The 16159-nt window shown below is 42.8% G+C and overlaps 1 protein-coding gene across 1 annotated transcript in view; it reads left to right on the forward strand.

The window, feature by feature from the left end:
- LOC106589191 (glutamate receptor ionotropic, NMDA 2C) overlaps positions 1-15958 on the forward strand; it is an 86129-nt gene extending 70171 nt beyond the window's left edge. Inside the window, exons 15-18 of the mRNA XM_082970469.1 lie at positions 5176-5336; positions 5565-5752; positions 6331-6563; positions 13766-15958. Of these exons, the coding sequence (XP_082826595.1) occupies positions 5176-5336; positions 5565-5752; positions 6331-6563; positions 13766-15406 (2223 nt within the window). The 3' untranslated portion in view covers positions 15407-15958. The remainder of the gene's footprint in view (positions 1-5175; positions 5337-5564; positions 5753-6330; positions 6564-13765) is intronic.
- Positions 15959-16159: the final 201 nt, after the last annotated feature.

Here is a 16159-nt window from a genome sequence, read left to right on the forward strand (position 1 = left end):
CACCGTATGCTGTTGTTTATCTACCTTAGTTGAATGCGCTGTCACTCTGGGTAAGAGTGTCTGCTGATGTCCAAAATGTAAATGTACATGTGAAAATGAAAATGAACAACTGCAAAGCACACTGGGTATTGTCATTGGCCTTGTTTTGACGCGGAACTCATTCGAGGAATACTCAGCATGCTTTGCAATTGTTCATTTTTACATAGGCTATACATTTCCATTTACTGTAGTTCATCTAACAGACGCTCTTATCACACCATAGTGCCGTCAGACTTTTGATACCAATGTAGGGGGAAAGGGGTCACACAATTGTGAAACGCTATAAAGAAATGATACACAAAAGTATTTTGCATTTTGAAAATACAAATGACAGCTTTCTAAAGTATCTTCTTATAAAATACAGTGCATTCAGAAAGTACTCAGACCCACATTTTGTGATGTTACAGCCTTGTTGTAAAATGTATTACATTCTTTTTATTCCTCATCCATCTACACACAATTCCCAATAATGACAGTGAAAATACATTTCAGTATTTCTTGCAAATTTAAAAAAAATTTAAACTGAAATATCATATTTACATAAGTATTCAGACCCTTTGCTATGAGACTCGAAATTGAGCTCATGTGCATCCTGTTTCCATTGATCATCCTTAAGATGTTTCTACAACTTGATTGAAGTCCACATGTGGTAAATTAAATTGATTGGGCATGATTGGTAAGGCACACACCTGTCTATATAAGGTCCCACAGTTGACAATGCATGTCAGAGCAAAAACTAAGGAATGAGGATGAAGCTATTGTCAGTAGAGCTCTGAGACAGGATAGCGTGACGGCGCAGATCTGGGGAAGGGTACCAACACATGTCTGCAGCATTGAAGGTCCCCAAGAACAGTGGCCTCCATCATTCTTAAATGGAAGAGGTTTGGAACCACCAAGACTCTTCCTATAGTTGGCCGTTCGGAGAAAATGAGCAATCAAGGAAGAATGGTCTTGGTCAGGGAGGTGACCAAGAACCGAATTGCCACTCTGACAGAGCTCCAGAGTTCTTCTGTGGAGATGGGAGAACTTTCCAGAAGGACAACCATCTCTGTAGCACTCCACCAATCAGGCCTTTATGTTAGAGTGGCCAGACGGAAGCCACTCCTCAGTACAAGGTACATGACAGCTGACTTTGCCAAAAGGCACCTAAAGGACTCAGACAATGAGAAACAAGATTTTCTGGTCTGATGAAGCCAAGATTGAACTCTTTGGCCCGAATGCCAAGCTTCATGTCTGGATGAAACCTGGCATCATCCCTGTGGTGAAGCATGGTGGTGGCAGCATCATGCTTAGGTGATGTTTTTCAGTGGCAGGGACTGGGAGACTCGTCAGGATCGAGGGAAAGATGAAAACCTGCTCCAGAGCGCTCAGGACCTCAGACTGCGGCGAAGGTTCACCTTCCAACAGGACAACGATTCTAAGCACACAGCCAAGACAATGCAGGAGTGGCTTCGGGACAAGTCTCTGAATGTCCTTGAGTGGACCAGCCAGAACCGGACTTGAATCCAATAGAACATCTCTGGAGAGACCTGAAAATAGCTGTGCAGCGACGCTCCCCATCCAGAATGGGAGAAACTCCCCAAATACAGGTGTGCCAAGCTTGTAGCGTCTTACCCAAGAAGAATCGAGATTGTAATCGCTGCCAAAGGTGCTTCAACAAAGTACTGAGTAAAAGGGTCTGAATACTTGTGTAAATGTGATATTTCAGTTTTTAAATTTCATACATTAATACATTTTTTAATACACAAACAGGTTTTTTCTTTGTCATTATGGGGTATTGTGTGTAGATTGATGAAGAAAAAAACTATTTAATCAATTTCAGAATAAGGTTGTAATGTAACAAAATGTGGAAAAAGTCAAGGGCTCTGAATACTACATTGGAGTGTTATTCAGACCAGTGTAATACAAAATATTCAGAAGTACACTATATGACCAAAAGTATGTGGACACCTGCTTGTCGAACATCTCATTTCAAAATCATGGGCATACATATGGAGTTGGTCCCCCCTTTGCTGCTGTAACAGCCTCCACTCTTCTGGAAGACTTTCTACTAGATGTTGAAACATTACTGCGGGAACTTGCTTCCATTTAGCCACGAGCATTCGTGAGGTCGGCACTGATTTTGGGCGATTAGGCCTGGCTCGCAGTCGCCGTTCCAATTCATCCCAAAGGTGTTCGATGGAGTTGAGGTCAGGGCTCTGTGCAGGCCAGTCAAGTTCGAAAAATCATTTCTGTATGGACCTCGCTTTGGTAGTGAGTGTTGCAACCGAGAACAGATGTTTTTTTACTCACGATGCGCTTCAGCGGTCCTGTTCTGTGAGCTTCGCGGTTCAGCCGTTGTTGCTCCTAGATGTTTCCATTTCACAAAAACAGCACTTACAGTTGACCAGGGCAGCTCTAGCAGGGAAAAAATTGGACGAACTGACTTGTTGGAAAGGTGGCATCCTATGACAGTAAGGTCATTCTACTGCCAATGTTTGTCTATGGAGAATGCATGGCTGTGTGCTTGATTTTTTTACACCTGTGGCTCAAATAGCCAATCCATGAATTTGAAGGGGTGTCAACATACTTTTGTATATATACTGTGATTAAAATACGTATTTGAAATACATGTAATAGAAATAATTCCCATCTCTGATTGAATTAATTTTTTTATTTTGTATTATTTATTACAAAAAACACAAGGAAGGGGTAACATTAAAGTATTAGAACATGAAGGACAAACAATACAGCATCAAGACACTATCAAACATGTATCAGTCTTTCCGCAACAGAGCCATCATTATGTGTGAGGGTGCGTGTGCATGATAGTGATATAAAATATGTGTCATAGTTATCCTTTTTCATGATCACAACCTTGTGAAACCCGAACCCTCCAAGATCCCCCCACAGTTCCCCAATAGCTGTTCCTCAACCATTCTAGACCCCTCCCACAGTCTCCCCCCCCGGAAAAAACTGAACAATTCATTCCATTCCCAACCCCCAAGAACCCCCAATGCACCAACAACCAAGAGAATGAACTAAAGAGAAAAAAGGAAAAGACAGAAGAAAACATCAAACAACAATGCAAAAAAAATACAACTAAATAATACATTTAAAACAAAGGACATCAAGGACAACTGAAATCATAACAGCAATGCCTACTTTATATGTTTGTGTGCATGTCTGGCACTATTACATGTATGTGTGTGTTATTGTATGTGTTAATTGGAATGAGAGTGTGTGTATTTGCATATGTACAAACACCTGCACGGCATCAGCCTCAGGCAAACCGGCATTAGTTGTAAAAACACTGCCACTTAGTGCCATTCAAATGTACTTTTATTATGTTTTATTTTGACTTTTTTTCCCTTTATCTTTTGACCATCATTCTCTCTCTCTCACACAGCAACTCCACTCCCACTTGTCTCCAATTCCACATACCAACCCTCAGCTTCCCTCGGCCCATCCCATCTATCTCTGCTGGTCACCCACTTCGTGTTTCTACGCAACACATATCTTTCAACTATACTATGCTGTTTAACGTACAATTTCAATCTATCTAATCGAATAGAATCTACAGATTGCGTGTTGAAGATAAATACTTTTACTAAGAGTATTAGTATATTAGTAATTAACTGACCCGGTCTCTCCAGATCTCTTAACAGTACTATTTCTAGGGTCAATTTTAGATCAATGCTATGCATTTTCAGCCATTCCTGAGCCTGAGACCAGAAACAGGCTACCTGGTCTATTGATTCTGTATCCTCACAACACAATCTGCAGAGCTTCGATGATGGTATGCCACAAGTATTCAACATTTTGTTGGTGGCAAGAATTCTATATAATAATTTTAGCTGAAAAGCACGAAGTCTTGAATCTTGCGTTGTTTTATATATCAACTCATACACCCTGTACCATGAAATTGGTACATCAACAATCTCTTCCCAACTATTTTGCGATCTGCATGACACAGTTGTCAACATCCTGGTCCTCAAATGAAACTGGTATACTTTCCTATTTATGCTATTTTTATTCCTCCGCCAGTTTTGATCCTTTATATTGGGCAGACAGACCAGTTCCCTACCTCCTCCCACTGCCACCCGCATCCTCCATTTTTGGGGCAGTGCCGTAATCAATTGGTTGTACTCTTGGATTGAGCAGACCTTCCCGTACAATTCTGATAACTCCATGAAGGACACAACTCTATCATTAAAATTTACAATATCATTTAAGAACAAAACACCCTTTTCAAACATCTTTCCCATAAATACAGGTATTTTATCAACCAGCACATTTGAGTTCAGCCATAATATTTGTGTAATATTTGTCTACCCATCTCTGATTTTAGCTAAATACCGCAGCATCAACAACCCAACCTGGCTCTGGCAATGTGTTCTTAAATGACCCAACTGCTGGGTCAAAATAACCCAACATGTGTTCTGTCCTATATTTACCCAAATTGAGTTGTTTTTAAAGCAGCGTTTTTTTTTTGAGTGTAGTAGACTGAACTCAATCAATCAATCAAATGTATTTATAAAGTCGTTTTTACATCAGCCGATGTCACAAAGTGCTATACAGAAACCCAGCCTAAAACCCCAAACAGCAAGCAATGCCGATGTAGAAGCACGGTGGCTAGGAAAAACTCCCTAGAAAGGCAGAAACCTAGGAAGAAACCTAGAGAGGGACCAGGCTCAGAGGGGTGGCCAGTCCTCTTCTGGCTGTGCCGGGTAGAGATTATAACAGAATATGGCCAAGATGTTCAAACATTCATAGATGACCAGCAGGGTCAAATAATAATAATCATAGTGGTTGTAGAGGGTGCAACAGGTCAGCACCTCAGGAGTAAATGTCAGTTGGCTTTTCATAGCCGATCATTCAGAGTTAGAGACAGCAGGTGTGGTAGAGAGAGAGAGTCGAAAACAGCAGGTCCGGGCTAACAGCAGGTCCGGGCAATCTATGGCTATTGAATTGACTCAAAAATAACGGCCTTGAATTATATCAAATCTAATCAAATTGAAAAGGGTAGAATGACATTCAATCAAAAGGAATTTAATTGAGTGGAACTGCATTTATTTGAATCAGTTTGAAATGAATAGGACTGCTCTGAATTAGATCTCATTGAACTGAATCTCCTCTCCTCATCACTTACTACAGTTCCAGAAGCCTCAGGAGCACTACCCTCCATTCCGTTTTGGTACGGTCCCTAACGGCAGTACAGAGAGGAACATCAGAAGTAACTACCCCGACATGCACGCACACATGGTCAAATACAACCAGAAAGGAGTGGAGGATGCTCTCAACAGCCTCAAGACAGGGTAAGAAAAATACACTGCGCTTAACACTGAACTCTCCTCCAGCCCTCAACCCCTCATCCCAATGACCTCAAAATAAATGACAGTCCATTAACCCAAAAATTGGATTTAGTCCCATTTACTGGAAGGAGTTCTATTTGGCTCCCTATGCATGTACTTTATAACTCATTCCTAATATAATCTGGAGATTTATTACATCACTGTCTGATTCTTTTTTGTGTCATTCAATAGGAAGCTGGATGCATTCATCTATGATGCTGCGGTGTTGAACTACATGGCAGGGAAGGATGAGGGCTGTAAGCTTGTGACTATCGGCTCTGGGAAAGTGTTTGCCACGACAGGCTATGGCATAGCCCTGCAGAAAGATTCCAGATGGAAACGACCCATTGACCTGGCCTTGCTGCAGTTCCTGGGAGACGGTGTGTCACTGCAAACACATGCGCGCGCGCACACGCACGCACGCACGTACACACACACAGCCCGTAGAGCTGGCACATCTTCATTTGTTGACGACAGTGTGTGCAGCAGCACCGGGGGTGAAGCTTAGAGAGAGAGTTAATATCCTTCATCACAGTAGGCTAGGTGTGAGGATGATAACCGCTATGGGCACACACACTCACACAGTAGGAGTTAATATCCCCTATCGCAGTAGGATCGTAGGGACCACAGGGAGGTGTTAGAGATATCATGAGGACAGTGTTGGGAATACAAACTATACAACACACACACACATGCAGACACAGAAAAGGTTACTTATATAGGTATAACAGGAGCTTCGGTACAATTACCCATCTGTGGTCCTACTGATACGGTAGAATTATGGAAGTCGTCTCTTGTTCACTGCTAACCCCAATTTGTAAGTCATAAATAATGCTTTCCTCAGTAGCCTACCCTTATTTGAAAGAAAGATAAAGCGGCTGAATCTGACTAGTTATTCACTTGTGAGTCCCTCCTCAAGGGGATTATGACCATGTCCCTCTCCTCTCCTCTCTCCCAGGTGACACCCAGCGCTTGGAGACGGTCTGGCTGTCAGGCATCTGTCAGAATGAGAAGAACGAGGTGATGAGTAGTAAGCTGGACATAGATAACATGGCCGGGGTCTTCTACATGCTACTGGTGGCCATGGGGCTCAGTCTCTTGGTGTTCGCCTGGGAACATCTACTCTACTGGAAACTACGCAAGAAACTAGACAAGTCTCCTCGCATGGACTTCCTGCTCGCTATCAGCAGGGTGAGAGAGGTTTAGAGAGAGAGAGAGAGAGAGAGGAGAGAGAGAGAGAGAGAGAGAGAGAGAGAGAGAGAGAGGATGTGTGGCCAATGTATGAAGCCTGATATGAGCTCTTAGTGCTGTTTACACCGCCTATCATTTCAATGACTACATTATCATCTGCCAGCTATAGTTATAATGAGATCGAACCACAGTTACAATTCCAGCTCAACATTAGTGTTAATCAACAATCAATCTATGTAATGAAAGCGTGGTTGTTGGCGAGAGGAGAGGCAGTATCAAGGAAGGAATAAGAAAAACGTTACTAGCCAAAAATCTATAGACACAACTCGAACACCACTCTTACAAAGAGTGTGTGTGTGTGTGCACATCCTGCTCTAGCAGAGTGTAATTGCAGAGGTGTGCCTGTATCAGGGCTTATCAGATTTGCAGCTAAATTACTATCTGATAATTAATCCCTATGGGGGCCCCTGAGGGCCAAATTAATTTGGGCTTTGTCAGTTTTTCAGTCGACTGTGAACAGGGCAGTCAGGAGACTCGGCTCTCTGTTTGCCGATGCAGTATGAGACTATTTGCTCAGCAAGTGTGTTCAGTGTGTGGTGTGTGTGTGTGTGTGTGTGTGTGTGTGTGTGTGTGTGTGTGTGTCGTGTGTGTGTGTGTGTGTGTGTGTGTGTGTGTGTGTGTGTGTGTGTGTGTGTGTGTGTGTGTGTGTGTGTGTTCATTGTGTGTGTGTGTTTGTTTAGCTATAGGCAGTGTTGTAGCACTCAAGACAGGTCTCGATCTCGAGTCCGGTATCGAGACCACATATTGAGTGTCGGTCTTGTTCGGGCTTGACTCGGTCTCGGACAGTGAGGACTAGCAGCAGAGTAAAAACTCAGAATTATCAGATTCCATTCAGTCAGCGCATAAAACCGCTTCGCCAGGCCAAATATTCTTCAAACATGAATACAGCATGATAACAGCCTTCATATCTATTATAGACATGTTTGCGCAGTGGCAAACCTATAGGCCTTCAGTGTCTGACAAGTTCGTGATTCTGAATGGACATCAACTGTAATAACAGCGCACATGTCGGGGAGTGCACTTTTTGTAGAACAGAAAGGGCCAGTGGTGGAGGCTATATGCAGGTATAAACCATATACCTACTTTTCTTTCAGTGGGCATTTCATATACTCACTTCTTAATCCCTACTGATGCATATCAAAGCAGTGTAGTAAAGGTATGCAACTTATCAATGATGTAGTACAATAGAGAAATCGTGCACAAAGAAGCCTCCACAATTGCAAAGCACGTGAAATATATTCACATGCGCGCCGCACAAAAAGCCTAGTTTCAGCAGAATATCATCTGCAGGCAGCAAGAGCGTGCAGCTCTCAACTAGTTTTGGCATGGAGCAGCTCAGAGACGAATGACATTGGTAGCCAGTAAATGCTGACTAATGCAACAATGGGTATGCAAACCAGGTATTGAAAAAGTTTAGTCTGAAGTAGTAGGCTATTTGTCAGTGGTGGAAAAAGTACCCAATTGTCATACTTGAATAAAAGTAAAAGAGGAACATACCTTAGTAGAAAATGACTCAAATAAAAGTGAAAGTCACCCAGTAAAATCCTACTTGAGTAAAAGTCTAAAAGTATTTAGTTTTAAATATACTTAAGTATCAAAAGTAAATGTAATTGCTAAAATAATTATACTAAAGCATCACAAGTAAAAGTATAAATCATTTCAAATTCCTTCCATAAAGCAAACCAGACTGCACCATTTTCATGTTTTTTAAAATTACAGATAGCCAGGGGGCACACTCCAACTCTCAGACATCAATTACAAACAAAGCATGTGTAGGGATGACAAGCGACGTTCTCTTGATATGTGTGTGAATTAGACCATTTTCTTTTAGGAATGTAGTGAAGTAAAAGTTGTCAAAAATATAAATAGTAAAGCAAAGATACCCCCAAAAAACGACTTAAGTAGTACTTTAAAGTATTTTTACTTAAGTACTTTACACCACTGCTATTTGTGATGCGCAATTGTCATCATGCGCTGTTTGCATCAGGGGCGTAGACATGGATGGACCTGGGTGGACAGAGGCCCACCTACTGAGGAGCCAGTCTATGACAGGCCCACCCAATCAGAATGATGTGGTTTATCATTGTTGTGAACAATTTATTTTTATTTTTTAAATTTAAAATAAGTGTGAATGAGAGTGAGAACCTGAAAAATCTACAGAAAAACACATACAAAAACTAGATATTTCACACCAGGGTGCCTTTCCTTCGCTGGGCGGGCCGTTTGGGAACTTTTGGCACATTTTTATTATACCCACTTCTCCAGGCACCATTACATAGGGCCGGTGGAAAGACAGCAGTCACATGCAGCATGATGTTAAAGGATAAGCAGTCCAGAAACTCAGGCAAAATAAGCCAGTAGGTCCCAATCATAACATTACAAAAACACAACCATTAAGCAATTCCCAATCGAAAGGTACAACTATCACTTCCCATTGCAAAAGAATATCACGTTTAGCACACAAAGTAACCGATGACCTAAAATATTCAGTTATGAAACAAACAGACAATCATAATATCAGTAAAAAATATAAAATTCCCAGTTTATGCTACAAAACCAACTTTATAAGAGGTTTTAAAGATCTATTTGACTCAATGTTCTATGATGTACACAAAGACATTGTTGCCAGAATAGATGGATGCAGTTCAGTGCATGATTAATATAATTCACCAATACATTTCCTGGTCGTCCCAAAATATTGCTATCATGTTGTAAATCACAGCTGGTCTGGTACATTGTTTGCTGGATCCATTCGGGATGCGCTGTGTCAGTTTCAATGACTCAATATTCTGGACAAAAACTGATGACATTCAGTACTTTAAAACATGAAACATTCATCTTCTGCACATCTACCATTCCAGTGTTTAATTGATATATTGTAATTACTTCCCCACCATGGCCTATTTATTGCCTTACCTCCCTTATCTTATCTCATTTGCACTCACTGTATATAGACTTTTCTTTTTTCTACTGTATTATTGACTGTATGTTTGTTTATTCCATGTGTAACTCTGTGTTGTTGTATGTGTCGAACTGCTGTGCTTTATCTTGGCCAGGTCGCAGTTGTAAATGACAACTTGTTCTCAACTAGCCTACCTGGTTAAATAAAGGTGAAATAAAAAAAAATGAATGTAACTAAGGCTGGGAATGTCAATACGATCAAACTAGCAAGGGCAATGATTGCAATAATCACATCGCAATGATCACAGTCATAACGTTGCTAATAGGCTAGGGTATCTATTTATGTAGCAAGCTAAAAACACAGATTCTAACGTTATCTAGCTAGCTATCAAGCTGCTAGGAGGATGTCATGTCATGCCATTGGAGGAGTGGGTGAGTGACTACCTTCTTCCCCTCCTATCTTTTTTTGGAGCACTCTCATTTGAGTTTGCCAGAGCGCAGAACAACTGATGAATTTACAAATGCGCAACACCTGCTGAATATGACCGGTGTCAATAAATGTAGACAAAAAAAGTAATAGTTGGTCAAGAATGCACTAGATAACATGTAAACAGCTTAACCAGCTCTGCTACGGCGAGTAAAATTGTCAGAGTGAGGTGTTCTCTAATTTGTGTCTGGAAGTAGCTAGCTAGCAAGCTAGGCAAATTTAACCAGTCAGCTTGGGTGCTTGGTTGGGACAAGCATGCATTGGCAGGCAAGCTGCAGAAGGACGAGGAGGCTACAATTCCCCATGGTTTATCAGTACAATTTTGAGGGCCTACTAGCTGAAAACGTTTGAGAGGGTTTATCAAATGTTCCTTTGTTAGATTTTAGCTCATCTTGCTCTGGCTAGCATAAATTTTTTTTACTTCTTGATGTGCGTAACGGAGGGAGAGAGAGCCTAACTTTTCATGGTTGTTTGATCAATAGTACTGTAAAGTTCCCAAATGAAAGAGGACTCCCATGGTGTTAACACATTTGCAGAAATCCTTTCAGGTGTATTTTGTGGCTTTTGTCGAATGAGTTCTAATTATCTAAGTTGTGCTGTTGCCACTGCCTGTAAACACACAGTCCAGTCAGGGGAGAAAATCTGATATCAACTTTGGAGGGGACAATTACATGAAATTTTCTCAAGAGCAATTCCTGAGGGGGACACCAACAGTAGTGCTGTAACACATAGCCTACATTGTAATATGGTAAATGTATATTGAGGAACCAAAGAAATAAGGTGTTTGCCGTACTCCTAACTACCGGTACCCAAAACTACACAACTAATCACAACAGCAATACCATTGCCTTTAACAAATCTTAGATCAGTCACCAGTTTAAGTTGAGAGTGGGGGTATCCATGGCATTTTCCAATTATGTTCCTATTTTACAAGTCAAAATTGAGAACCTTTCATAATGTTGCCAAACAAAGACTCAACAAACTTACCTGAGACTCCCTGTCTCTGCCAGTCTGTCCCTGCATATCAGTCCCCAACTCTGCTGTCTGTGTGCCATCTGTTGCCTGCTCTGCCTAATGACATCATTGTGAAACATTTCCATTAGAATTTCATTTCTTTCTTATGAACATTTTATCAACTAGTCTTTGAGATATTAGGCTACTAGGGTTCTTACTATGCGTTTTGGTGTATTGAAAAATACTCTGATGTCCGTCTTTTATTTTTCTGCCATTTTTCTACCTGGCTGGCTGGCTGGCTACACACACACACACACAGTGTGTATGTTATTTACAGTAGGAGATGGGCTTCTATCATCTTCTATCATTCTATTTGGGCTTCGATCTAAAAGGTAGCTAGCAAATGTGAAACGGATTAAAATGACAAGAGTTGACAGCTGTATGAGTTCACCATTTACACAGCATATGCTGCAACCTTTTGTAATTTTATATTGGCTGGCTTCCAACAATAGCGGAATTTGCAAAGCTAGCGAGAACCAATTCAGTTTCAGTGGTGTTTGCTATAATCTTTGCTACCCGGGTTAAATAAAGGTGAAATAAAATAAATAAATAAAAGTTCCCTTGCGACAATTTAGCTTTTGCAACGAGACCATTAAATATATTTAAGACAATGGTAGAAGAGAGTGTAGTTCTGTTCAGTTTGGACTTCAGTTTATCGCTAACCTTATCACAGGGACTTTGAAGCACTAACTTACATCATCTGCATGCTGATCTTGGAATAAATTGACGATAGCAAAGATTCCATCTTTGACGACGCCACATAAATGGAATAGGTACTAGCTAGCTTAATAGTTAATATTTGCGCTCTAGCTCTGCATATTCAGCTAGTGTGAGTGCGCGATTGACTGGATTAACCTCACGTCAGTTATGTGCATTGAGTGCCTTTCAGACAGTAGACACGACCCCTCTGTTACCTTGCCAACTAAGGAACTGGCAGTGGATCAAACCATTGAGGCAAAGGGTGGGGGGGTCGCAATCTTTTGAAACTTAAAAACGCGCTATTAAGTGTCTATAATCAGCACAATTGCTTTCATTGCGTATTATTAATATTATTTAAATTACATAGTTATGTTTCAGTGATATATTGGGGGGACGAATCATATTTTTCCCAGGATGGGGGGGTCATGTCCCCCCCGTTCCCCCCGGGATTTCCGCCCCTGAGTCCAGTTCAATGTGAATGATTGCAGGGCCGTGTGGCAAATGGCTTGTTTGTATAAAGGCCTACTGTAGATCTGATTGGCTATAGCTCACCAGTCTCTGTAGACTCCGCTCCTAGACAAAACAGTTTTATTTACTGCAGTGTCTATTAATTGTCCAAACACCACGTTCTCACTCTATATTGCAATAGAATTATCACATGTGCCTTACTATAAATAATTCCCAAACATTCTAAGAATTTATGAAAATGTAAAAATGACAATTTTCTTCTTGGCGGTGTACATGAACAGATTTTTTTATCAAATTTCATGTTGCTAAAATGCTGTTAGTTCCACTTTAAATGTGTGTTTCATAAGTTATTTTCAAAGAGATGGCTAACAACAGCAAGTGTTATAAAAACTAAAAACACTCACCGGATGATGATCATTTGAAACTTAACTTCTTGTTGAAATTTATTCTTGAAAAGCGATAAGCTAACAAAATAGCAACAACATCCTCTTTCATAACACCTGCTACAGCCACTAAAAACTAGCCGACAACAAAAGCTAGCTAGACCGTGGGAAACTACTGCTCGCTATTGCGCAGTGACCTGTTGGCCTTCAAGAAGGCAAAAGTTTCCATGCGTTTTGTAAAAACGGTCCCATCCATTAAGTCAAAATGTGATCGGTTGATTCCACTGTCCCTCCAAAATGTTGCCCTAATACAGTTTATTGGCAGATGCCTTCGTCTAGATTCTGTTGGCCTAGCCAATGGCTGACTCAGCTAGCAAGATGTATCTCCCAGAGACCAGCAAAGAAAAATCCTGATTGGATATTATTTTCTCTTCAGTGTTAACCCTTTCCTTTCCAACAAAAACTGAAACGATTAAATCCGAACATCATGGAAAAAAATAATATAATGATCATTATTATTATACTATTGTAGTCAATATTTTATAAATCCTTAGCTGTCTCTGAAAGTGTAGAAGGCCCATTGTTCCCCACTGTGTTTGGGTTAGTAATAATTTATAGAGCAGCTCTAATTTCCCTCAGCATGCATTTTTTCACTATTTTGAAATTCTAAAGAATCCATATGTTGTTCTGAAATATGAACACTGAAATACTGGACATTTACAACTCTTATTATGGTGGTGATTTGACAAAATTACAATCATGGTCTTGAATTGGACATTTTTCTGGTCTCGGTCTTGATTCGGTCTCGGACCCCTTGTTCCATTCCTGTTCTCGGTCTTGATTCTGTCTCGATTTGCTCCGGTCTTTGTCTTGAATCGGTCTCGCTTTAGGTGGTCTCGAACACAACACTGGCTATAGGGATGTTCTGTATAATCAGGGGAATGGTAAAGGAATTCATAACTTTTGTAAACTGGCAAAATTAGTTGAATGAAATTACTTTCTTACTATATGTGAGGTGTAACTTTTGAGCCAAGTCTTCTCTCTACAGGGCTTCTAGGTTAGCTGAAGGTTAAGTGTAATAGATCATCATTTTTACACTCCTACCCCCCATTCCTCTCTCCCTTCCTCTACTTTCCCTCCCTCTTTCTAACCTACTCTATCCCTTTCTCCCTCTCTCTTCCATCTCCCAGGGAATCTACAGTTGCTTCAACGGGGTGGAGGAACCAGACCACCCTAACCTGGCAAACTCAGATCTGACAGCTAACTACGCCCAGGCTAACATGCTTAAGATGCTACGCACCGCTAAAGACCTGGTCAACTCTGCCCAGGTCGAGACCTCACTGGACCACGCCACCAAGACCATAGAACACTGGGGTCGCCATGGCGGCAACCTGCCAGTCCACATTCCGCAGCAGGTCACCACGGAAATGGTTCCAGGAGGGTTTTCTCATGTCACAGAGAACACACACACACACCTGTCCCCCGAGCGCCCCCTTAGCCCGCAATACTGCACGCTGGGTGTAGTGACTTCTCTGAACAGGCAGAAGGGGTTGGCGAGACCCACGCCGCTACGATACACGCTCCCGGCTCGCACTTCCTCCCTCTATGACAGACCACTTTCTGTTTCTAGTCTCAGTAGAACTCATCTTGACCTGGCTGGGGGGGACCACCTCTCTTCCTACTCTCAACCCTCCACAGGTAGGCTGTATGTGGAGCCCCAGCACATCTCCCACCCCCGCTCTCCTTTCATCCCCTATAGTGAGCTTCAGCTGCCAGACATCTACCCCTTCTCTCACCCCCCCTCTGCCATCTCCCATCCATCCCACACAGAACCCTCCAGGAAGAATAGGAGGAGCAAGAGCCTCCTCTCAGGGGAATCAGGAGGAGGAGAGAGGAGGCGGCGCAGGGAGGAGAAGACAGTGTGTCTGGCTGAACTCCGGGCCAACCACCTTCAGGAGAACAACGTCTCGACCCAGATGCCCGACTCCCTGTACCCAGGAACGGTGCTCTGTCCTGGGGTAGAAGGCTGCGTTGGCTCCTGGCCTCTTCCCCTGGAGGAGCTGGTTCTGGCAGGCAGACAGAGGCTCCACCGACGGCCATCTTTCCTCCGAGCCACCTGGGGGAGTGAGCGGATTCTCCAGCCAGACGAAACTCCGCCTACATCCCTTGATTGCCAATCACATTCTGCTTTACCAGACCTGTTCCCCTGCATCATGGCCGACCAAGAAACTCCCACTAAACTCTACAACCCCGCCCCCCTCCGGAACAACCTATGTTACCCTGCCACCTCAACTCGCCAGCATGCGTATCTCCACATAAGGCAGGACCAGAGGAAAGGGAACGGACGTAAGAAGCTGCGGTACTCAAACTCCACCCACCTGCCCACCTACAGGGAGGCCATGCTGGGGGGTCAGGGAGGCGGAGGGGGGGTAGGCCTTGGGGTGGTCCGGAGAGCCACCAACCTGCTCAGCAGACAGTACTCCCACTATCTAACCTCCTACCCTGGGCTGCCTCTCTACCATGGCCCCCTGGACCTCCAGGCCCATTCCCAGGCATCCAGCAACCACGCCAGCCCCAGCCCCGGTACATACCCTAGTCCCAGCCCAGTATGCCAGCTCCTGCCCTGTGAAGGTGGCTTTCGAGGCCAGAGGGGGTCACTGTACCAGGACAGTCTGTATGGAGCCTATGGGGCCAATGGAGCCTACCGAGAGGACCAGGATCTGGGCTTACAGCCCCAGAGAGGAGATGCATCAGGAGGTTTGAGGTCTGAGGACAGATCCTGTGTGACCCAGCCCTGGGGACGCGTGTCTAGTCTGGAGTCAGAGGTCTGAGAGACACAGACAAACACTACAGACTTTACATACTGGAATTTATACAATAGAATATACTGTTTGACTTCCACATTTAAGATTTGTGATCCACAGTGACCGTTTCAGAGGGAGGTGGGCTACGTCTCATACACAGAAACATGTACACCAAGGATTTGTACAGTAAAGGTGGTAAGCTGAGGGGTAGGTAGGTTGGACAGTTGAACTTCCTTATTCCTTATTGAACAGACAAAGTAGAGTGTTTGACTGAATGTTAATTGTCCATTTTGGAAAAAGCATGAAACTGAAAGGATGTGTAGTGGAGGTGACTGTACTGTAGCTAGCTCAGCCTAGCACAGTGACGTCCCCTTTTCTCAATTTTTACACTCTTAGAAAAAAGGTGCTATCTAGACCCTAAAATGGTTCTTCGGCTGTCCCTATAGGAGAACCCTTAGAAGCACCCTTGGCTTTTGATGGAATGTTGATTTTACTTGCTGCTTTGAAACATTATATTCCTGTGTTCTGTGCATTGTATTACGTGTCCACGATGTACAGAGTCAGTAGTGTTGCTGTGTGGGACAGATGCTCTCAGAGATGTCACATAGCCCAGAGAGCTGTGTGTGTGTATTCTGTGTGTGTGTGTATGTGTGCTGTGTGTGTTCTGTGTGTTGTCAGCCCTTGCCGGGTTATTTCCGAGCGCTTCTCCACTGAGCCGAGCGAAAGGGGAACATGTCTTCAGCTCTCCATATAAGCAAAAAACCTCCCACAACCATACAC

This window comes from Salmo salar, chromosome 28, assembly GCF_965601325.2.
Source record: "Salmo salar chromosome 28, fSalSal1, whole genome shotgun sequence".
Lineage (NCBI taxonomy): Eukaryota > Metazoa > Chordata > Actinopteri > Salmoniformes > Salmonidae > Salmo > Salmo salar.